Source organism: Haliaeetus albicilla, chromosome 1 (genome assembly GCF_947461875.1).
Source record: "Haliaeetus albicilla chromosome 1, bHalAlb1.1, whole genome shotgun sequence".
In the NCBI taxonomy this organism is placed as follows: domain Eukaryota; kingdom Metazoa; phylum Chordata; class Aves; order Accipitriformes; family Accipitridae; genus Haliaeetus; species Haliaeetus albicilla.
In genome coordinates this window covers 84,035,755-84,060,610 of record NC_091483.1, presented here as the reverse complement: position 1 = coordinate 84,060,610, position 24,856 = coordinate 84,035,755, and the positions used below count along the sequence as shown (strand labels likewise).

General features: G+C 53.6%; 1 protein-coding gene across 1 annotated transcript; it reads right to left on the bottom strand.

Moving 5' to 3' along the window:
- Positions 1-360: 360 nt before the first annotated feature.
- Positions 361-23,068, bottom strand: CYP26B1 (cytochrome P450 family 26 subfamily B member 1). The gene is made up of 6 exons (XM_069797293.1): positions 22,789-23,068; positions 20,370-20,594; positions 7,284-7,559; positions 6,105-6,260; positions 5,143-5,424; positions 361-4,195 (listed from the first exon to the last, which is right to left on the bottom strand). The coding sequence occupies exons 1-6, from the start codon at positions 22,990-22,992 to the stop codon at positions 3,803-3,805; spliced, it is 1,536 nt and encodes a 511-aa protein (XP_069653394.1). The 5' UTR covers positions 22,993-23,068; the 3' UTR covers positions 361-3,802.
- Positions 23,069-24,856: the final 1,788 nt, after the last annotated feature.

Sequence of the window (24,856 nt, the reverse complement as noted above, 5' to 3'; positions counted from 1 at the left end):
TGGCTCTCCTGGAGCTCACCGAACCCTTGGTCAGGTTGCTCAGGACCACGTCCAGTCAGGCTCTGAGTATCTCCAGGGATGGACACTCCACAACATCTCTGGTTAACTTGGTTCAACGTTTGCCCATCCTCCCCATAATAAAGCTTTTTCTTATTTTCAAGTGGGATTTCACGTATTTCAATCTGTGCCAGCCAGTAAGGCCTCACCCTGACCATGGAGAACGATGGGTCCCCAGGTGGGTGCAAAAATCCCACTTACAGGGTGCTCCAGTTCCCAGGATGGGGATGTTACCTTAAGACCCCAAACCAGAAGGCCACAAGCCCGTCGAGAGGAGATGCAGATGGATATGAAACAAAAAGGTTGGAGATTCAACTCTTTTTATTATGGAAGTCTATAAAATAGCCACATGGATTATTTTTTTTTAAGATCACAAAATACACAACATTCATTTTAATATGTGACACATAATATTATATACATATTAAAAACCACATGACTGAAACACATGTTCACACGGCACCAATTTCATAACGAAAAACTCCACAAGTGCTTTTTTCTTTTTTTTAATATTAAAAACAACTGTGATAAAACATATTAATATTTTTCCAGACCATGTTTACAATAAAGAGAAAAAAATCATATTTTACTAAATAACAAATATTTAACAGCAAAACTTTATACTAAATATCTATTTTGAATTATAACAAAAATAGTACTTATAATAGTTTATAAAGACAGACCAAAAAAAAAAAATTTGTGTATAAAATAATATTATAGCAAATTGGACTGTGCTAAGAAAAAAAACAAAACAAAACAAAACAAACAAACAATTCTGAGATTCAAAGTGCTTTATTCTGCAAACCCACTGCAGCAACTTTTTTAGTCAAGTTATATTAGTTAGGAATGGAAAAACAAAAGCATGACTTACTTATGCCTAGATTAAATACTCACACACACAAACATTATATATACACATGATGTAAGCATATATATATAATGGATGTATGCATCTTATATTACCGCTCTCCAATCAACCACTCACTCAAAAGCATGTTTGGTTTTCACTTTGTAATGACATTGGAAGTTAAAATAAAAATTTCAGCAAAACCCTTCACTGATTTCCCGTAAGCACAAGCGGGACCGAGCCCTTTCGGAAAAGCCTGCCCAGGAGATTTTGCTCGCCGCAGCACGGCGCGAAGCCACCTCTGAGCTCTAACCAGACCTTTTAACCTTGCTGGCCGTTCCCCTCTCCAGCTTTCCCCTTTTTCCGCCTCCTCTCCCCCGAGCACAGTTTTATTCCCCTGGCAGGTCTCGGGTGGAGACGGGGGCTCCTGGAGAGCACCTGGCGGGGGGTCTCTGATGGGTTTGCACCCTGCAGGTCCCCCCCCACCCCAGACCATCCACCTCCTGCCCCCGTCCCCACGTCCTCCAAGGGCTCATCATCCACAAAGACCACGGACACCCTCACGTGCCACTTACCTTCCCCCAAATGTTTGCCCCTGGGAGACTCACCTCTTCCCACCACATTCAGGTTTATGTTCCTCTTTGCTTCTTCACCCTTTGGGATTTGAATTGCAATTAAGCTCCTTTGATCACCAGGAAAGTTTTCTCTCCGTCAGGGACAAGGAAAATACCTGAAATCTCAACAGTGCCTGAGCTAGCAGTGTCTCGCTCAAAATTTCCAGGCTGGCAAACTAGCTGAGCCTCTGCTTCAGGGACACGGTGCCCATAGCCAGAGGCTCCCGAGACCTTGCTTTTGGGTTTGGCACATTGTTTACCAACCAGAAGGCAAGCCCTGGATCTGAATGGCATCTCCTAGAAGACTGGGAGTTCTATTTCAGGTTCAATCAACCTGAAAAATCAAGCTGTGCACCCCAGTGTGACTAGAGACCATCCACCGGGATGCTTCTGGGGGGGTTTCTGGCAGCTTGGCTGACAGCAATCCGACCTCAAGTGCTTCCCCCGGCTAAAAAACTGCCTCCCTCCTCCTTGCCCCCACCAGACGACGGGCTGGCAAAGGCAGCCATCACCATTGCTCGCTTCACACTTCCTTCGACCTTCCAAAGAGGCACCCACTCATCAAAAGCACAACCTCCAAAGCAACCTGGTAAGTCACATCTGCCCCTTCGCCTTTCTTATTTCAACCCCTCCGACTTATCTGGACACCTTTAAAGCTGAAAGCCAAGCTGCCCACCCAAGCACAAGATCTTTTCCCATCACGGTTAGAAGAGGTCTCAGCCATGGTCCTTGTGTTGTTCTTTCCACCCCGGAGGGCAGGAGATGGGAGAGGAGCGGGGCTGGGCAGGTTGGGCAGAGATGCCTCAAATTAGAGAGGGATCTCCTGACCCAGTGCTTGGCTCTGGTCTGAACCAAACCCCTGCCAGGGCGCTCGGGGAGCTTTTGCTCTGCACCCACATGCAAGGCCATGTCCACTTTAGACACGACCCACCCATCTCACGCTCAACCCAGAAGCCTCTTGCATGCGAAAAATAAAATAAAATAAACCCACCCAGCGAATCGAATGCAAGATACCTTGGTGGCTGCTTGCTTGTGCCGGAGAAGTTTTGGGTAGGGGCCCTCTCCTGGGTTAGCGGTGGGACAGGGCGGACAGCTTGCAAGGAGCCGGCCGCTCGCTCTCCTTCCTGCCGAGCTCTCCCATCGCCAAACAAAACCCAAACACGAGACAAACAATGTGTGCGTTGGCTTATTTATCGAGATCACCTTTAATGCAAACGCCTCCTGGGGAAGAGGACGCACCGAAACGAGCAGCTCTGAGCGGGGCGGCTTTGCTCAGCGCCCCGGCGCTCGTGGAGCCGTGGTGGGTCAGCGGGGCCGTGCAGTTCGGAGGCTGGTGCCTGCACCTTCAGGGAGAGCAAAGGCACCGAAATGGCCCCAAAACGGGTGCCTTTGCATGGGAAAGGGGCTGGTGAGGGGCTGCGGCAGGGGAATGGGTGCACACAGGCCGTGTAGCAGCAGCAGGAAACTCAATGAGAAAAAAAGGACACCCACCCCCCCAAAGCCCCAAATGCAAAATGCATTTTGCAAAACGCAAATATGTACTTGTCCGAGGCCTCAGAAGGACAGCTCACCATCCGTTCAGCCCTGGACAAGACACCACAGGGTTTTTCGGTCCCGCAGCGGAGGCGAAATGGCAGTCCCCCCTCCCCAGCCCGCCCCAGCACCAGCGGGAGAGGGGATGGGAATGGGCATCACTCATCTCCCCCTCACCAAGGAAAGCCTCCAACGCCCCGAAACAAAAAAACACAACCAAACAAATTAACAAAAAAAAAAAAATCAAAACCAAAAAACAAAACACTGTTATCACCAGCTAATTTAACACTGTTAAAAAAAAAAAATCAGAGGCCACCCGAGAGCCACCCCGGGAGGCCAGACCTCTGATCGTCGGCTGATTTCCAAAGCCTTTCCCACAGTCGGGCCTTTGCAGCGCTCCTCCTCGCAGCAGAAGTGTTTTATAGATATTTATATATATATATTTATAATATTTAGATACTGTGTATGGTCAGACATCCCAGCTTGACTTGGGTCTTGCGACTCTTCCTCCTTTCAAACAAAACGAGACGCACGACGACACCCCAACCTTCTCCATGCCCCGCGGGAAGAGCAAAACGGTTTTGGCAGCTTCACTGGTGGAGAAAGCAGTCCCGACCCGGAGGCTCTGCGAAGCGAGCGTCGTGGAGAAGCTTCTCGTCCCTCTGTCCTCCTCCCCTCCTGTTCGTCCCCTTGCCCCCACCCCAACCCTCCGTCCCCCGGCCGCCCATCCCTCGCGCCGCCGGCGTGGGCTTTACACTGTTGCCCCTAGCATGGCATCTGTCCCCGTCAGGATCTCGTTCTGGTTGGAATCCAGTCCGAAAAATTTGACCTTGAGTCCGTCGACCGGATGGACCACGGGCACCAGGGTGATTTTGGGGAAAGTCCTGGTGGAGAGCTCGAAGCGGCTGGTGCTGGCCAACTCGATGGCCAGCGCCTTGAGGAAGAGCTTGGCCAGGTGCTTGCCCAGACAGGTCCGTACGCCTCCTCCGAAGGGGAGGTAGTGGAACCTGCCGTCCTTGTCTTCGCTTCGACCCTGCCCAAAGCGGTCGGGGTCGAAGATGTCCACGTCCTTGAAGACGGGGGCGGTGTCGTGGGTGTCCCGGATACTGTACATCACGCTCCAGCCTTTGGGGATTTGGAAACCCTGCGGAGAGGAGGGAAGGGGTGGAGAGAAAACCAGAGCGAGTCAAACCCACTGTAAAGAGGGAAGGAGCAGGAGGGCAAGATGAAGCCGTTTTGCTTTGCCTGCTTTTTCCCATTTTCTTTGGGTTTATTGCTCGAGCACGCTGCAAATTTGAAAGAAAACCAGAGAGTGCAGTGCAAAGGGCTGGGAGATGGGAACCCTGGGCTTATGCCTGCCTCTATCCCAGGGACCCGACGGATCATCCGTTGCTATTTATTTGCTTTGCGGTCTCTGGCAGGAGTTGCCTACCAGGAACCCCGTGGTGCTTGACTGCTGCCGAGCAAAGCGAAGCAGCTTTTCTCGCGCCCGTGCCGTGCCCTGAGCACCGGCCAGCCCTCCCCAGAGCATCCCATGGCTTTGCTCACACCCTGCCGCCTGTCAGCCCCACATGTCCGACGCACATGTCAGGGCCTGGGCGATGAGAAACGGGGTGGATTTATCATCCCCTGAGCACTTTAAAAGGTTTCCGACTCAAATCATTACATTAGCAGGATTTACAGCGACGAGCCAGGCCTCAAGATTTTGTTTTGCTAGTAGGAAATTCCAGCCATTGCGGTGAGTAATCCGCCTGTCATCCAGCAGCCGGAAGATGCTCTTTGCAGTAAACCTTTCCCTTGTCACACCCCAGTTCAGATTTTGGCGTCAAACACTGTCACGAGTTGCTCTTTGAAGCATCACGCCTGTCTCCTCTTTGACAGCTTGGGCGCATCCCTTCCCTCCCATGGGCCAGATTCCATCACCCTCCTCTGAATCCAGAGCAGTTCTGCCTCCCATCACCAGCAGGACCTAATTTGTCCTCCCTGAGGTCTCGTCTAAGCCGGGCTCAAGCAAGCTTTGCGACAACACGCAAAAGGCTGTTTTGGGGAGCTCACGGCACAGCCGCAACCCGGAGAGATGGCAATACTCACATCCAGCTCGAAGGTTTGCAGCACCGTCCGGTACCCCCCGGAGATGGGGGTGAAGAGGCGAAGGACCTCCTTGATGACACAGTCCAGGTAGTGGAGGCTGTTGATGTTGTCGAGGCGGAGGGAACCCTCGCAGATGCAGCCGTTGTGGAGGATGCCCTTGCTGCGCAGCTCCTCCCGCAGCTTCTCCAGGACCCGGGGGTGTTTGAGGAGCTGCGTGATCAGAGAGGTGCTGGCGCTGGCGGTGGTGGCGTAGGCGGCGAAGATGAGCTCCAGGGTGCCATCCTGAAAGACAAGAGCGAAGCCAGGGTAAGACACCGGGGATGGACAGACAGACATGGCACGTCAAGGGACAGGCACGCAGGCTGCCGGGGGGCATTTTTTTCCCCCAGCAGCTCTCCAGCCTGGTCATGTCTAACTGCAAGGTCTCTCCCTGTGCAGGCACAGGTCTTGGACACCCACCATAGGGAGCTTCCCGCAGAGCCTTGGAGGATGCTGAGGACCAGACAGGCAGGAAAAAAGACCCTGGGGATGGCTCTTGATGGCACATGAAATACAAGTTATGCCGTGACCCTGCTGCAGACAACAACCTGCCGAGGGCTCATATGCCCTGCAAAGGAGGCACCTTAAAACTGGATGGGTCAAGGGGTGAAGTTGGTCAAGGCTGAAAGCTTCAGCAAATTTGTATGGTCTTTTCGTATTCCCTGGAAATGCTTGTTAGAAAGGGCTGAGCGCAATCTGCAAATAAATATGGCCCATAGGAAAGCAACTGGCTTGTTGGCACCATAATCCACCAGACCAGGATCCACCTGCAGCTCCAACAACACATTGTGGTCCCCCAGCTCTCACTGATCACCTCAGGTCTGCCCCAGAAAAACCCTCCTTACAGAGCTCACGCTTTGCTCTTCAGGCAACCCCTGCCCTAAGCACAGCAAGGACAAGGCGACCACGGGGAAGATCTTTACCTTCAGCTCCTGCATGGTTAGCTCCTTGCCATGCTCTTTGCCGCTCTCTATCAGGATGTCCAGTGCGTCGGCGTAGTCCTTGCCCTGCGTGTTCTGCAGTTTCTCCTGGATGGCTTTCTCCAGCCCCTTCTGCAGCGTCTCGCGTGCCCGGATGCCCTGTGGAGCAAGAACCCATCAGACCACGCAGGACACAACGCTAACACCACCATCCCCAGCCCAGTGTCCCCAGGAGCTGGAGACGTGCTCAGGACAACACGTCTAAGTAATACAACTGCAATTGCAGATGCTCAAAGAGAAGTATAAAGATGCTGAAGTTGTTCCCTGGGCAGGAGGAGCAAGCCCCGAGTAGGTGAGATTACAGGCGAGAGTAATCAACACCTATGTGCAAATGATAGGTCTGATGTGGGAGACCCCGTACTGCAGCAGTTCACAGGCCTCCGGCTCACCCTGGGAAAATTGTCTCTCAAAGGGAAGTCAATTCATCTGAAAGGATCCTCTTCCCGGGAGCATAATGGTTTTCCTGAGCAATTTTATCACCTGGTCTCAGTAAAGCAATTCCTATCTGAGTGCAGCTGCACCAGGCTAACCTGCTGCTGCAAATGCTTCGGGGCTGCAAATGGTTGGGCTCATTCACGTGGTCAAATAACAATAACAAAATTTGCAGTGATAATCACAATAAAAAATTTTAAAATCCCATATTTCTGTTACCAAAATTCCCCACAAATAACATACAATTTTTTGTCTATGATTTTTGTTAAGTTTTTGTTTTGCATCATTCATCAAAAAACTAGAATAGTTCTTGGAATTAGAAGGTCCACTGGCCTGTTTCACCCTGGGGACAGGAGGGAATTAACAGGAGAAGGGTCCCACAAACAAAAAAATACAGCAAAACTGCCAGTTAGAAGTGAGGAAAAATTACGCATTAAATCTGGGCAAGTCCCAACTGGATTCTCTCTTGCAACAAACCACACAGTCCCTAGCACCCTAAAACCCTATGAATGGATCTTCCTCTCCACTCCACCGAAACAGGAATTTGTAGCCCAGAATGGACTCACTCCTAGAGGTCAGAGGGTGAGAAGACATCCCAGTGAGAACCTGTAGAGATGGGGATTAGCCACCGCCCCATTAATCCCAGATCGGTGTTATCAGCTGGTGGAGGACTCAGGCCAAATCTCTTACCCTCCTGTAGCCGCTGAAGGGCAGATCCACGGGCAAGGAGAAGACATTCTCCACAAACTGCTGGTAGACCTCGAAGAGGCGGTTGAGTTCCTCATCGGGGATGCGGAAGCCCAGCAGGACACGGATGGCCATGCGGAAGGTGAGCTTCTGGGTCTCGTGGTAGACGTTGATGGACTCGGGATTGCTGCTCCAGGCCCGAAGAGTGTCTTTGATCACCAGCTGGATCTTAGGGAGATAGCTCTCCAGTGCCTCGTGGCTGAAGATTTTGGAGAAAACCTACAAAAGAGAGCAAGTAGAGGTTTCTACACAGCCCCAACACCCTACTCTTTGCCTTCTCTAGTAGCCAGCTTTTGCCCACAAAAATGGACATCACAGGTCTCCTGCACTGAGCAGAAGACTCGTCATCATCCAGAATTCATCACCCAGAATCACTGACTCCTAAAATAGCTGCCAAAAAGGGTTGATGGAGGAACACCAGCTGACAGATCCTCCGCAGGCTGATCCCCACCACAACCGTCACAAATGACAGGCAATAACATGGTGTAAACCAGAGATGGGAGCAAACCCTTCATCTGCACGGCAGGATGGATGGAGCTGGCTCTCCTGCAGCTCCATGTCTCATGGCTCCCAGTTATATTTATCCCACGATTTGGATGCTACTAATACATCTCTTCCACAGGGATTCTCTAGCGTCTAACGTTATGGTTGCGCATGCACGCAGAAAAGCGCAAGCTTTTCTTTCAATGGGGAGCATTGGCAGTTTCTCCCACTTATCAACCACCCTTTTTAATATATGTAAAAAATTAAGTAAAATATAATTATTTTGAGGCATTTAGGATCTCTGTGAAATCTGGCTGAACTTAGACAGGGGTTCAAATGGGGAAGAGAGGCACGCATCTATGCAGAGAGGCTGCGATCGCATACGGCTCGTTTCCTTGGGAAACCAGGCAAAAAAACTGATGTCAGCAGACAGTATTAATTTAAGCTCTGCGAGTAAACACTGCGCGGGAGTGGGCCTCCCCAGGTCCCCGATGCTAACGGCTCCTTACTCCAATTTGGGCCAGGGCCCGCGCATTGCACGAGGAGCTCAGCAATGCCAGGAATGTCCCTTCAGCCCTCCCCGGCGCAGCCCACAGCACACGCTTTCATTCGGCATCCCCGCCGCATCCCTCCCAGAGTGCACCGGAGGAAAAAGTGCTGTTTGTTTATCTTTTATTAACGTACACACACACGGGCAGCACGCACACACGCACTGCCACATGCCAGGCCTCCGGGAAAATCAAATTAAAACAGGCTCCCAAGGAGGGAGCTGCAAGCCTGCGTAGCCTCCACCGGTGGCCGGTTCCTGGGGGGGCTCAATGCATGGTGGGGGGGCTGCAAAGTTATCAAACCAACAAGAGGAGAGAAATCAAAGCCGCCCCCTCTTTCCATGAGCGCCGGACTCGCTGGAGCTGTAAATGTGAGAATTTCCTCCGCAGTCAGCACTCAAAGGGAAAGGTAATATTTTCCTGGCTGCGACCCCTCATTGCTAATGCACATCGTTCACTGGGAGTTTGTTTGGTGAAATAACACCTCTGTCCCCTCGCAGCCCTGGGCAGGAGACTCGACAAGAGCCACTTCATAACGCACCGCGCTCGGGCTGAGCCCCGAGTAAAACTCATCACATGATACACGATGGGACAGAGCTTGGAGGCTCCCCATGGAAATACCAGCATGCAAACGAGATGGTAGGAGGGATGGGAAAGAAAATGCAAGCAGACCAACAGACAGATCTGCCTGCAGACAGACAGCTGTCCCCAGATGGCTACGCAGAGCGGAGGCATGAATGAATGGAGCGGAGGAATGAATGAATGAACAGCGGGGCGGCGAGATCACGGCGAGAGCTTGAGATGGTGCGGCTGCTGCTTTCTGCCACCTCTCCGTGCTTCACGAGCTATTTTTAAGCCTGGAAAGGGCAGTGACGCTCAGGCAGACCTGCCGGTGTGAGGGGGTGAAAAAGCAGCCACTCGGAAAAGAAAAGCTGGAGGTGCTAGAGCTGAGCCCCTCGGCTGCCTGGGGAAGGTACGAAGGGAGCTGGGAAAGGGCTGGTTCCTGGTGGCCGTGAGCAGGACACCAGGCTTTGATGCAGTGCCAGCTGGAGGAGAGCTGGCAACCACGAGCTGCTCCACAGGGATGGGACAGGACTTCCCAAGTGGGGCTGGTGAAGAGCCACCAATGTCTCCCCATCTGGCCGGCATCTGCCCTTCATCCACGCTGGGGGGTTTGGGATAAGGACAGAGGCTCGCAGTGAATCAACCCGCTCTCCCCAAATGCTTCCCATGACTCAGTTTCTCCAGCTGAAAGCAGAGCTGGCGAGGGGACAGCCTCTGCTTAAGGGGTGCAGGCTGCAGCCCTGCTTGGAGCCACCGTCCCAGTGGAGGTGGCCTTTGGGGCTCCCAACCTGGGGCAAACCCCGTCCTCCCCCAGCTCTGCCCAGCATCTCCCCCAGGCAAGGGGCTCGGGGACCTCTTGCACCCCGCAAAAAGCACAGTATCCCAAGAAATGCTTCTGGTCCTGCTGTGCAAAATTGCTGCAGCAATACAGAGAACCAGCCCGGGGCCAGATCCAGACCCCACAGACCAAATCAGAGTCCGAAGAGGAGAGTGCCCGTCCCAAGGAACGATGCTCAGCAAAGGTGCAGAGCAGGAAACCCTCAGCAAGAGAAGACTGAGCCCCTATGGAGGTCAACAGACCACCTGCCCAGCCGGAAAAAGGGGGAGCATTTAGCACTGGGGGGCTGGAGGGGAATTTTTTTCTTTTTTTTTCCCTTTTTTCAGCTGCGAGAGCCCACAGCTCCCAACCACAGGGCCGGACAAGGTCGTGAGCCCCGGCCATGCCGCCGGCTCGCCGCAATGTCCTGTCCACTCGCTGCCGCTGCGCTCCACGCCGCCTAATCCCAGATGTCAGCGGATCCTTCCCCAGCCAGACACAAGTCTGGATCCCCTTCCAGTCACCTCCAGTTCAACCCTGCATCTTTCCAGTTGATTAAAAAGGAGGAAAAGGCAGCCAACTTTCCCCGACGTTTCTAGCCTAAAATTCCTGCGCCCTCTAGTGAAGCCGAGCCGAACGTCTCAGCCGGAGCAAGACCAAGCCAAGGAGCATCGGCGCAAAAAACCAGTTGTTCCAGAGCTGCCAAGAGGCAAAATCAGCTCTAAGGGGATGCTCAGCTTTGCTAACACCGAGATGCAATAGCCCAGTCGTGGTGGGGATCCGGCCAGGTGGCATCGGTGGTAGTGCCAGGGCGGTGGCCAGGGCTTTTGGGGGATGCTGGAAAGAGCCCCCATTTTTTTCACATTTTGATATGTCCCGAAAGAGCCAAGTCTGGGGATTTGCTCTGTCCGGGGGCATTCATTTACACCCGCACACACATGCTCACCCCGCGCCGAGGGAGACACCACCACCCAGCGAGCCTGGCTGGAAACTTCCGAATCCGTCTCACAGTGGAAACAGGATATTTAAAGATTTATGATTTTCCTAAGGCAGAAAATTCCTTCCCAGTGTCTCAGCTCCAGGATCTCCTGGAGAGGTCCAGCTCCGTGTGACAGTGAACTGCTCCCAGTCCTGGCTGGAGAATACCCCAGCCCCATCCTTAAACCACACCAGAGGAGCGGACATTCAAGTGAAGAGCCCCGAGCTTCAACCCACAGCATTTCCATGCATAGCAAAGGTTTCATTTAGTAGCTAGGGTGGAAAGGAGTTAGCAGGGACAATGCTTTTCATTGTGTTACCCCTCCTTGGTGCTGGTCAAGCCTCCCCAGTCCAAGCACCAGCTTCAGCCCCTGCCTTTTGCCACCCATGATCTGCAGGTCCCCTGCTCCCACTCGGCACATCAGCACAGCAAAGAGGGAACGGAGCTTTTCCTTCCTCCCCTCCAGGAGGAAAACTTATGCTTTGGGATCAGACACCTGCGTCTCATCCAGCCCACACCGGCCAGAGCTGCTGGCCCCACCAAACAAAGCACAATGAGCGCAGAGACGTTTTCTCAAACCAATTTGGCACCCGCTGGTGGTTTGGCCGGCGGGATGTGTCAGGAAGCATCCAAAGCAGCGTCTCAACCTGGAGATGTACAATTTCTTCCTACATTTCAAAAGACCAGGCGGTGTTTGTCCCAACCCTGTCCTGTCGCCACATTAGAATGGATGTCTGCCTCTCTCTGGCATCAGACGCGGGGCTGCCAGACGCGGAGCCCACTGCCATGCTCCAGCGGGCTTGTAAACCGTGATATTTTTGGAGCTGGATGAGAAGGCTCATGGGCAAGAGGCTGTCCTGGCACCGGGAGCACGAGCAAAGGGGAAACACAGCAAAAAAGTTGTGAAGACTATGTAAGGCACTGCAAAGAGGAGAGGACCTCCACAAAACCCCACTGCTGCCCTGACACTTTGCTGCGTGCCTTTCACAGACACGCAGCAAAGAGCTGCTCCCTTTTCTCCCCATGCTATAATCGGAAAACGGAGCACATGGACCGCTCCACAGTCTCCTGCCATGCTCCATCATGGGAGGAATCCAGGCGCGCTGAGAGGGAAAAGGCAAGAGTTTCAGCTGCTGACCACCTAAAATGAGCAAGGCTGGGTTTGCCCATCAAAGCATAGAACTGCACGCAGACTGCAGGTGAGGAGTGTGAGTGTCTCGGGGGGGCTGAAGGCAGCAACGTCTCCCAGGGAGAAATGCAAGAGCCCCATGAACGCTGCGACCCGTCTCCAAAGGGAGTCTGGTTGCAGTAGCTGGAATCTCCAAACTCGGCCCAGCTGAAGAAAAGGAGTGCCTTTGCAGAAGGCAGTTTCACTGAAATTGGAATGATTCTCAAGAGAAATGTGGTGGAAAAAAATTTAAAGATTATTTCAGCACCCTTGGGCCACATTATGATGGTCATGCACCTTTCAGGGTTGCCTATACCCCTAATTTTTAAAATTTTTTTAAACATCTAGGGTTGTGAGAAACTCTAGCATTTTGTATTTCCACTCGAGGTCAGAATAAAAATGAGCCCAAGCACCCCATTTCCCCACAGCTCAAAAATCTCCGTGTCTGAGCATCTCTCCTAAAAACCCTCCACACGGCACAGGAGACCGCTTTCGATCCGAAACCCTTGAACAGGGTATCACCTTAAAGAGGCTGCGATGAACAGGCTGGGGGCAGGTAGAGCAAGGAACAAACAGGACACCCTACCTCTGTCTCAGCACCCCCCACTGCAAAACCGCCTCGTGTCTCAAAAAAAACCAATGCCATCACTAGCAAAATGCAAGCAGCTACAGTCAGCAATTTAGGTTTCTTAGCCCACTTCACGGCAATACCGAAACACGCTGTGGTTCTTCAGCATCTGTGTGCCTACACCACTTCTGACGTGCTGTTCCGAGTGCCTTCTCCTCATTTATCCACAAGGAACCAGTGCATCTGAGGAGAGTAAAATTCATCTTACATACTGTCACTGCTCTTCCAGGAGGGAATCAAACACAGGGAGGGAAAGAAAAAGAAGATATCAAGTCAATGGGTAGTGTGGCAAAGAAATGGAAGCTGTGTCCAGCCAGAAGGGATTAGAAAGGTGGGATCAGCTGGCCAAGAAGAGGTCCAACGGGGCAAGCACCCGCTGCCTGTGGCTGGTGTCTTTGGCTGGAGCCATGGAGAAAGAGCATCCTGCAAACCCACCAGGCAGACGCCTGCATGCTCAGAGCTGCTGTTCATCAGCGTCCAAGGGCTGGGTCAAGCTGGGATGGTCTATCCTGTTTGGTTTTGGACCACGTATTAAAATCCCAGATCTGCGGTGTGGGGATGAGAATTTACCCAGAGATAAAGAGGAGGAGAGCAGCTTGCCCAGGCAGCGGGGATAGTGCCCTGTCCACCACTGCGGAGCCAACGGAGGAGAAATATCAGGAGAAAAGTCCCCTTTTTGCCGACCGCCTGCATCATCCCAAAGCACAGGGCCGGGGCTAAAGGGAAGGAACCCCACGCATTTAAGTAACCCAGGGCATGGACTCTCCTAGACACAAAGCCAGACTTGGCAAAGAAACCAGCCTCAAGTGCTCTTCGCGGAAGGGCTTAGACCTCAGTCCTGCCAAGTGCTCCACGGGCTGGGAGCGGAGCAAGCACGAGGGGCAGCCCCACTCACAGAGGGGATGAGAGGGAAACCCTCACCCCAGGACGCAGCCCGCTCCATCCCAAAGGTGAAATACATACACCTTTCTGAGCACGCATCATCTCTTGGCAGAAATAAGGGAAGAGGCTTTGGAAAAGCGCTTCCTCCAGCAGCTCTGCCACCAAAATCCTGAGTAAGGTCTTCTAAGACCTCTGTGCATCATACAGGGATGAGCACACATCTGACAGTGCGGACGTCCCTACTTCTGAACACATGAGCTCCCGCCGACTATCAGACACCTCACCTGAGCTTTAAACTAAGGAGATGACAAGGTGTGAGATGACCCAAGGCCACCCTACAAAATAAGGAGAAGAAATTTTAAGAGCAAGCTGGCTGACAGAGAGACATATTTAGTGGTCGGAGTGCCACCTGAGAAGTAACGGAGAGCATCGTTAATCCGAAACAAAGCACCCGGTCCCCAGAGGGACGAGCGGGATATTACAAACCACAATTCAGCAGGTTGCTCGAGCTGCTTGGAAGGGTGGAGTATGATGCAGTAGAAAACCAAAGCTACACAAAGACAGTGCAGGATAGATCCTGAGCCTGAAAAGCTCTCTCCCATCACTGGGATTAGCTCCTGGCATCCCCCATTCCCACTCTAAAGCAGAGCCTGGACCCATGCAGAGCTATGGGCTGCAGATTGCAGTTCCACCCAGCGCAGAGCATTGCAACCCCAGGAGGGGTTTCACCTTCTCCATGCCTCATGGGACATCCAACAGCTTCCATCCCAGACGACACAGAAAGGCGGAGCAGCCTACATTAAAGCGATTCATCTCGCAGGGTACCTGTACAGCTCCTGGGCTGTAACTGTGCTCCGACACAGCACGGCTTTTCAAAGCAGGGTCTGAGCTTACAGAGCATTTTGGGATGGAAGGCGGTCTGAAAAACGCATGAAATCTGTCTTTCAGCCAGAAGCGCCCGCGCTTTGCTTTTTTTTTTAATCCATTGGAATTACTCTGGATTTACACCACTGTAGATGACAGCGCTATTTGGTCTAAAGTCAATGAGCCGACCTAGCTGACAAATTCTTCCCCGAGACCGTGAGCAGGAGCCCTCCTCCATCAATGAAAGCCTTTTCTCCAGCTCCAGTGGCTTTTGCCCGTGGGTTAAAGCCCACAGGGCAGCAGCCCGACACGGACATGTCGAGAAGGGGCTGGAGCCGGGCCAGCCGATGGCAGCTGGAATCCAGCTTGAGCTGACGGGTACAATTTGGGGAGGGGGGGGCTCGAATCGAAGGGGATGGTTTCTTTTCCACCGTGGGATTTACAAGTCACACGGAGGAGGGCAGCAGGGCTGGGTGGAAATGCAAAAAAAAAAGCCCCAGCCCTAAAAAAACCCTCTTAACAACTTGGGTCAGGGGTTTTTGTAGGGTGAAAGGTATGTTCCCGCCGCCTCCCATCCCTCCTTCCTCCTCCCGCCCCTCTCCCCCATCTCCCTCCTTCCCTCCCTCCCCCTCCCCAGTCCAGCCCACAGCAGCTGGTTTATATTTGGCTGTAAATTTATGGCCCCTTTTGTGTTCTTAATCCTCTTGCAAACTATATTAAAGCCTCAGACCTTTCTACTTGGTGCTAATAAGCTCAACACTTGTATGCCTCCGAGGCAGAACATTAATTGTGGTGTGTTAATGAATGATGTAGTTTTGGACAGTGAGACAAAACAGGCCGTTTCTCTGCACCACTGTCTGCTTCCTCCTCGAGTCTCCGGGTCTAGGATGTCTACCCAGCCCACGGATTGCTTTTATTTTATTCTTTCTTTTCCTTTTTTAAGCCAGCTGTGCCTATTTTGGGATTACTATGCTGGAACAGAGCACGGGCCCGGCAAGTCCAGCACTCTCCTGCCAAGGCTGGATGCTTCCGAGGAAAGTCTGAGTCCCACCTTCCCCGTGCACCATAGCACAGCCGTGCCGGCAGCGCGTATCCTGCACGGGAAAACTCCTTCCTGGCCCCAGGCGCTGCTCCGTCTCGACCTAAAACCTAAGGGCCACGCGTTTCTGGCCATTTCCAATTCCCATTTCCTTCTCCACCGAGATGCTGGGGTCCCTCGCAGGCAGAGGCACAGGAATGCCTCCCTCTCTGTTTGCTGAACTCCAGCTTCCCACTGACCTTACATCCCATAAAACCAGAGCCCACGCTATCACCGTGCCTAAGAGCAGATTTGCTTTGCCTTCGTTACAGCTCGTATTGACCCAGGGATCGGCACTTCCAAAAGATGCAGGCGGTAAATCTGGGGTGACTGCACTGATCTCGCTGAGGTTTCACGGGTAGAAATGGGAGCTCGCGGGTAGAAATGGGAACCAAAGATGTTTCCAAGGACAGATCTAGGGCGGGATGTGAAAAGGATTGAGTGAACAGCCAGGCTGGGACAGGGTACGGCCCAGGCGGCATGGCTGGATGGGGAGACCACCACAGCGTGGAACAAGGAGTACCCTCAGCCAGGCACCGTCCCCAGTCACCCCTTCCCAGTGAGTTACTGTAGAAGAGCAGGAGCTCTCCTCCATCGGGACATGTCACGTCTGACCGTGAGGGACAACATGCACCCTTCATGCGAAGGAGAGAGGCAGAGATCTGCCACCAAAAAGCCAGAGCAAAGACATGCCCAGGCTCAGCTGGACACGAGAGCAATGTGGCTGCTCCTGCCAGTAACCTGCAAGGCGATTTCAAGACAAAAATGCCACCGTGGAGGAACGAGCTGCAGCACAGGTGGCCCAGATCCTTCTCCGACATCAACATAAACTCCGTGACCCAACAGCAGTAACAACCTCTCAGTAGATATTTATCTCAGGAGGGCGGTTGAGGAGTTTTGGGTTGCTTTTGTTTACTACTTGCAAACTGTTCTTATCGACCAGCTTCATCTCAGGCCAAGGACAGAGCCAACACTGATGACATCTGCAATAAAGCGATACCCCTGACGCAGGTAAGCCCTGCTCAAGTCCTGCTCGAACCCTCCGTCTCGCCCCACAAGCTGTCACGTCCCTGCACACAGTTGACTTTATACCCAGAGACTCCCTCTCTAATAACTGGAGAGTTCATTTCCCAAAAGGGGGAAGTTTTCTCCAATTTCTATTAACTTGGGCAGCTTCCTGCAGGGGAGCTTTAATAAATAGGGGATGGGAAAGCAGAGAGCTGCCATAGCTACCGGCTTGTTAATATGGCTTTGTTCCTCCTGAGCACGTCTCAGATGTGCATCTTGGAGTCCTTTATCAAAACCTACGGGATTAAGGCTTCTGGTAGCCCAGGGATGCAGAAGAGGGTATTCACCCATTTTATTGAAAAGGATATTCAACCCATGCAAGATCCTGAAGAGAAGCAGAGATAGGGGAACAGCAAACCTGAGGGAAGAGCTCCAGAGACTGAGCTGTCCAACCCAGCTCTGATCCCATCACCGTCACGGGCAAAGTGTCCTACAGCAGATCCAGTGGCAATAGCTGCAATTTGCTGATCTTGAAGTTACACTGAATAGCTAAAACTCTTTGGAAAGCTTTGCAACACATGGCCAGCAAAACAGCCGATTTCAATGGCAAGCTACCAGAAACATCATGCAAGAACATGCTGGGTTTAAAGCTCTTTGGTAGAGCTCATCACTTCTCAGTGGCAATCTGTCCCATCAAGAGGACTCCACGGCTCGATTGCCAGGGAATGATGAAAGAATATCTGCCAGTGCTGCTGCAAATAAGTGCAACTCCACTGGCTTTTAGAAGGATGACGAGGACTTATTGCAGGTAGGGACCATGTAAGCGTTGGTGGAACAAGAGCTAGAGATGACCCCAACGGTTGGAATCTCAGCAGAGGGTGAGCACACAGGGTTTCACGCTCCACCTTTCTTCGTGTTGGCTAGCACCCTACACGGCAAGCAGCCTCATGAGAAATTATACCTCATGTACAATTTCTGGCAAGACCAGAGAGGAGAAACCACTTAAGAGCAAGCGAAGGCTCAAGCTCAGAAATGAGGTAGAAAACAGTATTCAAGAGGTAGATGGAACTGCTCCTCCAGAAAGCCCCACAGTACTTTAAACTGAATTATCAGCAACTTAAAAGATTTCCCAGGAAATACTACTGCTTTTCTGCATGGAGCTTTCAGTCTGCTCCAATTCTTTTAATATTTCTATTAATACTAGCATCCTTTTTATGAAAGTTGGGGAATTCTGTCACAAACACTGCCTTCTGCCAGCAAGTTCTTTGCTCGGCTCCCTGGTGGGTCAAGAGGAAGGTACAGACCGGGTATCTAAGACAAAAACTTCACCTAGAAGGAGCAAGCTTCAATCTTAAACCTAGCGCTTCCTCCTCGGACCTCTCACAGTCTCTGCGGCAGGGTGGGGAGAGTTAAAAGTCAATGCCATTTAACAGCAAGAAAAGCTCAGGGCTAATGAACACAAAAGACGCCGGCAGAAATTGCCGGTAGAAGGCACCCGGCCTGGAAAAAGCTTTAATCTGGTCATCGCAATCTCGCCAAGAACAAAATGATCTATTTTCTTCCCATTAGAAGCAGGTTTGCCTTATCTCTGTGTGCGCAACTCACTCGCTTCAGGGCGAGGGATGGTTTGCGTAGGGGAGAAGGCAATTCAAGTGGCTGCTGGGCTCAGGGAGCACCCAAGGGTGCATGATGCATGAGATGCTCAGCTCTGCAAAAACAGTAATTAAGAGGAGGCCAAGTGAAGGAATCAGAATAACCTCCCGTTTTCAAAGGGAAGGGAACCAGCTGAGCCCAGTGTACCCAACCCCATGCCACTGAAAGACAAGGCTTAAAAAATAATTAGCTACTCTAGCATCCCCAGTCCTGCTGATACGGGGAAAGCGTTTGCTCTCGGGTACGCCAGAGCTCAAAGCAGAGGCAAGGTGTGCGAGCAGGAGCAGGCACGGCTGGCAAGGGTCATCCCGGGACAGTGCTTTGCCAGAGTACCTGTTCTCAGGAGGCTTTAGCCATCCCTTAAGGAGGAATTAGGATCCTTGCCAGCTTGGGATCGTGCATGATGCCAAAAAATGGGAAGGCAAAAGGGTTTTGAGGAGGAGAATAGAGAACCAGACCAGCCTTTGGACTCAGAAAAATCTGAAAGCATTGGGAGTCACAGTTGAGGGTGGGACATGTATTTCCCACTAGGAAGAAACACAAAAGTGAGAACATCAGGTATCAACATCGGGGGAGAGAGGCTCTCCCCTTTCTGTGCTGCTGGTATTGGTCCTTGCTGGTGCCACCACTCCCCATCGGAGCTGTGGTACAAATTACAAATCCGTCGGGATACCACAGAGGTCAGGCCTCCCTTTTCCTTGACCCCGTTCCCACAACCCACGCTCTCCTCGCCTCCCCCAGTGTCTGCTCCTGAGGTCTGAATTCCGCGGTTTTATTAAGGCGATCGCAACCAAAGGCCTTCAGCTGCCCACTTTTCAGTAGCCAAAAAATTATCTTGCTGTGCAGAAGATAAAAGCAGCAGCGAAGGAGCATAGAGGCACCTTCAAATTGCTGGCTGCTGCTGCTTAACCCTCCCTGAATAGGAAATAAATAGGAGCCAAAGCTGCTGCCTTCCTCCCGCTGCTGGAGGAAAGCGCATCGCTCCCCATATCCCTGCACCTCTCCTGCCACAAATTATGCTCTGTGTTGGAGGGAGCCCCACGAACCATTGCCCTTTCTCTTTGACAGCGAGGTTGGAAAAATATCTCCCTCCTTAAGGAAAAAAAAAGAAGTAGCCCAAGCAAACTGCAGTGTAATTGCAGACACCAAGTTTGCCCGGGTGGGGATTGACACAGCGTTTCTTGTGGTATCGCACGAGTCCCGACCGCCAGTGCATTAAGAAATGTGACTAATGGGTGTCATGTGGTGTTTGTTTTCTCGTCTTCTCCCCCAGGAGAAAAGAGCGATTGGGTTTGGTAGGGATTTTATACCCCAAAATAGGAAATCCTGCTGGAGCGGAGAGAGGACAGTGGACCTTCCCTCGGGGCAGGGACTGGGACAGCCTCTTGGCGTTGGGTACCACGCCAGCTGTGCCAGGAATGCCGTCTCCGCACCCCGGAGAGGGGGGCAAACACGTCGCTTTCACCCCAAATCCAATGCCTGCCCCAACCCAGCTAGGAAAGAGCCCGTCCCGTGGAGGACGGGACACAAAAGCCATCCTCCACGCCGCCACGCCAGCCTGCGCAGGCCGTCACCTCTGCCATCACCTTTGTTGATGGGGGACACGAGGATGACACCCCACCCCCGACTGGGCTCAACGCCCCCCGAAACCTCGCTGCCCTGCGCTCCCTGCCTGCCATGGAGCCTTTGAGGAGGGTCTGACCCCAGGACCACTGAAGGGGTGAGGCCAGGCAAGGCCCTAGGATGGTCTCAGCCCCCCCCCCAACACACACAACCAGCTCAGCCCCCCCCTCCGCGACCCCCATCAGCACCCCAATTTCCCTGAAATCCAACACAACGCTCAGCTCCATGAGACCCCCCCCCCCCCCGCAGCAAACACAAACAGCATGGGGTCTCTCTGCGACACGGCAGAGCCTGGAAATGGAGGGGGGGGGGTTGACCGCGCTTCTTTGCCCCCCCCCTCCCTCCGCCCCCGCATCGCCCTTTTAAGAGCCCTCCGGGACCGCGCTCACCACTCAGCTCACGGCAGCCCCCGCCACGCGTGGCACCGGTCGCGGGGGGGGGGGGGGAGAAGGGGCAGCACCTCCGTCCTCAGCAGCAACCTGGGCAGCCCCGCGTGTAAAACCCCCACACACCCGCATCGCCCTTTTAAATTCCTCAAAGGCATCGAGCGCTGACACGGGGGGGGGCCCACGCGGGACCTCCCACGCACGAAAGCTCCGCGGAGAGAGGAGGGAGGGAGGGAAGAAGGATGGTGGGAAGGGGAGGAGGGTGAGAAGAGAAGAAGGGAAGGAAGGGGTGCCGTCCCGTGTGTGTGCGTGTGTCCCCCCGGCCCGTCACGCGTGGGCTCCCCTCACCTTCCTCTTGTGGCGGTGGATGTCGCCGATGGAGTTGGCGACGGTGTTGGGTCCGAGGAGCATTCGGGTGCTGCGGGGCCACTCGGTGCTGACGAGGTGATGCTCCCCCATCAGGATCTTCCGCACGTTTTCCGCCCCCGTCACCCGCACCAGCGGCCGCCCCAGCAAGTGCGTCTTGAAAACGTTCCCGTACTTCTCCCGCCGGGAAGATTGGAAGCAGGAGCCCTGCGGAGGAGGGGAGGGAGGGGGGGGAACACGAAGGAGGTGGGTTTTTTTGGGGGGGGGTGGTGTTACCGCCACGGTGTCTCCGCGGCCGGGGATCCCCGCGGTGCGGTGGGGGGAGAGGCTGAAGGGGGCGGGGGGGGGGGAGCCTGAAGGTCTGGGGGCAACCCGAGGGGGAGTGGGGGGCAGAAATGGGGGAGAACGGGGTAACCCCGACAGCCCACCCGCCCAGAGCCCGGCTCCCTCCGGTGGGGCGGCCGGCGCTGCCCGCGGCGCGCCCGCTCCTCCCGCCGCCCTTCCTCCTCCTCCTCCTCCTCCTCCCCCCTTTACCTCCCCTGGCACTTTTTAACCTTTTTTTTCCTTCCTTCCCTTTTCCTTTTCTTTTCTTTAATCCCTTTCCCCCCTTTTTTTTCCCTTTTCTCCCCCCCCCTTTTTTTTTTTCCTTTTTCGCTCAGACTGACTTTACCCGAAAGGCTGCAATTTACCTAAGTAAATCTCCAGATTTGAGAGAGTTTAATAACTTTCCCACATGGTCCGGGGGGTTTTGTCGGAGAAGAGGCGGATGGAGCCGCAGGGAAAGCGGGGGGGGTGGTCGAACCCCCCCAAAAACCCCATCCCGAGCGGGGAGAAGAGCTGCGAGCGCGGCAGCTCCGCGCCCCGGCGCTGGGCGGTGAGTGCGTGTGTTTATTTTGAAACAAAAGCGCGGTTGTGAATTTCAGATGTTCAGGTGACCCTGTTTCTTGATCTGCGTAAATATAATTAAAGTCCTTTTTGTGGCATTAATAAAGAGTTATTTGTACACCATTTCCAGGGCAGCACAAAGAGGACCTTTATGCGGGAGAAGTTTCGAATGGAGTCCAATTTATACAAAATTTTGTATTTTTAGCCCTGGACTCTGTTTGGACGGAGCCTGTGGAAAAGCGAGAACCCTTTTCTGGTCCCCCTGTAAAAATCTGATAAATTTCTTTAAAAAATAAAGCCCTATTGAGAGCGGGCGGTTAACCCCTTCGGCGCCGCTGGCGGGGAGGGGGGGGGCGGCCGAGGGAGCGGGGCAGCCGCGCCGGGCTCCCACGTCGGGGCTTCCCCGGGGGGGGGGGACGGACACACACAGGGGGACACGACGACACGGGACCGGTGGGGGGGACACGGGACACACCGGGGGACGCCGCAGCCCTCCCAGCCGGGCCCGGGCTGCCCTGCCCGGCCGCCGGCTCTGCCGTTCCCCCGGCGGTCCCGTCAATGAAACGCGACCTTCTCTGGCGGGAGCATCCTCGCCACGAGTCCCATTTGCTTATTATTATTTTTATTTTGCCCTGGGAGGAGGCGGAGGGGGGGGGAGAGGGAAACCCTCGGGCTAATTTTTTCCTCGGAGGTTCCCTCCTGGGATGCTGCGAGCCCCCGGGGGGCCCCCAGCCCGGCCGGCGGCTCCCCCCGGAGCGGAGCACCCCTCGGCCGCCTCCTGCCTCCTTTCCTCCTCTCTTTTTTTTTTTTTTTAATTTTTTTTTTTTCCTCTCTTTTTTTTGGCAGTCACCCTCTCCTAACGCGGTCCGAGGGGATCCCGCTCCGCCCGCCGCTGTTCAGCAGTTAGGAAGGTTAATCCCGGGTTAATCTACCGATTACCTCCGCGGGCTTCCCCCAAGACCGGACCCGAGCCGGGCGGGTTGCGAACCCGACAGGAGCAGCCCCGGGGTCCCGGGGAGGGGGGGGAACACACAAGACCCGGTGACATCCACCCGGCGCGCCCCGGGGCTACCTCCCACCCCCGGCTTTCTTCTTTTTTTTTTTTTTTTTTTTTTTCAGCAAGGATTTAGGCCGGGAGGGGGGAGAAAAGAAGATTTTTGGCAGCGTGGGGGAGACCCCCAGCCTTCCTTCTTCACCCCCCCCGCTGCTTCCCCGGCACCCAGCAGCCCCCGCCGGGGGAAACCCGGCGGCTCCCGGCCGGGGAGCGCAGCGCGGCGGCCGCTCCGGGCTCCCTCGGTTCCCCCCCCCGGGCAGCCACCACCAACCCCCGGCCCCATCTACCTCCCCAGCTCGCCGGGAACCCGCATGATGCAATCGAAAGGAAAAGAAGGTGGGGGGGGGGGGGGGGGGAAGGGAAGAAGAAGAAGAGGGGAAAAAAAAAAAGCCCTTAAAAAAAAAAAAAAAAGCCGGTCCCAGCCCACCTTCCAGGGAGGGAAGGGAAGGGAATCCTCCTTACCTGCAGGAGCCAGTGGAAGGTTTCTCCGATTAAAGGGAATCCCATAGAGCCTTTAGGGATTGGTAGCTTGCAGGTTTTGTCGCGGGTGGCAGCCCAGCGGAGCTGCCACAGCTGTTGGGACACGGCCAGCAGCAAAGTCAGTGACACCAAGCACGCCGCGAGGGTAGCCAGTGCCGAGACGAGATCAAAACTTGCAAAAAGCATATTTGGAAGAAGGAGGAGGAGGAGGGTGGGGAGAGAAACAGCCCCTTGACAGGCACCACACTCGCACCCACACACACGCACGCACGGGGAAAAAAAAAAAAAAAAAAAATAAAAATAAAAGAGGGCGATTGCGGAGCGCACGCTAAAGGCTGCCTGGGGGGTCCTTGGGTGGGGGGGCCGGGCTCGCCCCCCTCTCCGCTGGCAGGTTAGAAAAACAACAGGAAAAAAAGGGGGGGGGGGAGAAAAGGGGGTGGGAGAAGGGGGGGGCAAAAAGCAGTTTCTCCTCTGTCCCTCTCTGAAAACTTTGTTCTCGTTTGGAATAAACTTGACAGAGTGACACAGGCAAAAAAAAAAAAAAAATCCACACAACACAAAAAGAGAGGGGGAAAAAAAAAGGGGGGGGGAACCCACCAAGAGACACCCCAAAAGAAGAAGGTGGGGGTGACTGAGTAGCCAAAAAACGCAAGAAAAAAAAAAATTAAAGAAGAAAAAAACCGGAGTGAAAAAAAAGACCCCCAAAAAGTCCAAATGCGGATGCTCTGGCTCTCGCTCGCTTTCAAGGCAAAGCCACACACACCAGAAAGGGGGGAGAAGGGGGGGGAGAAAGGAAAAAAAAAAAAAGGAGCGAGATTTTAAAAAATATTAAAAAATCATAAAATAATTCAGCCACGACCTGGCGAGATGGACGAATTAAATAGCTATATATATGTATCTATACACACGGAGCGAGACGGATCGCTTTATATCTCTATCTCTCTCTATATAAATATATCTCTATAAATATATATCTCTCTCTACATGCCGGTTATTTGTTAGCCCCAGAGTTTTCACCAGACTTCTGTAAAGAGGGAGGCAGGGCTGCCGGGTATAGCCCCTTCTCAATGTTGAGTTGGAGTAAAAAAAGAAAGTCAATGTGTGTTTATATAGAGGCGGGGAAGCCGGGGCTGGGCTGGCCGCCAGCACGGCTGCTCCCCCCGCACACCCACCCTCACTTCAGAGGGCTCCGGGGGGGGAACGGGGAGGGAAAGGGGGGGGGGGGGAGAGAAAAAAAGGGGGGGGAGAAAAATAAAAAAAAATAAAAAAAATAAAAAAAAAAAGGGGGGGGCGGGACGAGCCGGGCGGACGCGGCGCTGGAGCGTGCGAGCCCTGGCCCGCCGCCCGCCGCACGGTCACGCCGCGCTCCTCGGCCTCATCTTCCTCCTCCTCCTCCTCCTCCTCCTTCCTCCTCCTCCTCCTCCTCCGCCTCCGTCCGTACCTTCGGCCTGCGGAGACAGACAAGGGTGGCTCAGCTCCGGCACCCCCCCCCCCCCCCAGCTCCTTTCCCCGCGTAGTTTGCCTGCTCTGCAATGAGTCCCCCTCCCCAAAATTTAAGGATGCCTTTCTTGAAATGGATTCCACACACCACCCCCCCCCCGGTGATTCCCCCTTGCGACGGTCCCCCCGATGTTTAAGCCTTAATGATTTCCCCCTTGCAATCGTCCCCCCAATATTTAATCCTTGATCATTTCCCCCTTGCGACGGTTCCCCCCCCCCACATTTAATCCTCAGTGATTTCCCCCTTGCAATCATCCCCCCAATATTTAATCCTTAATGATCCCCCCCCTCGCAATGGTCCCCACGCTATATTTAACCCTTAATGATTCTCCCTTACAATGACACCCCCCCGATATTTAACCCCAGATGACTTTCTTCCTTGCAATGATTCTCTCTTCCAAGGTCGACCGCCCCCCAATGATTTCCCCCTTACAATTATCCCCCCCCCCCCCCCCAATACTGAACCCTTAACGATTCCCCTTTGCAGTAATTTCTTCCCCGGCAGAATTACCCCCAATGATTTTCCCCCTCGCAATGACACACACTCCCC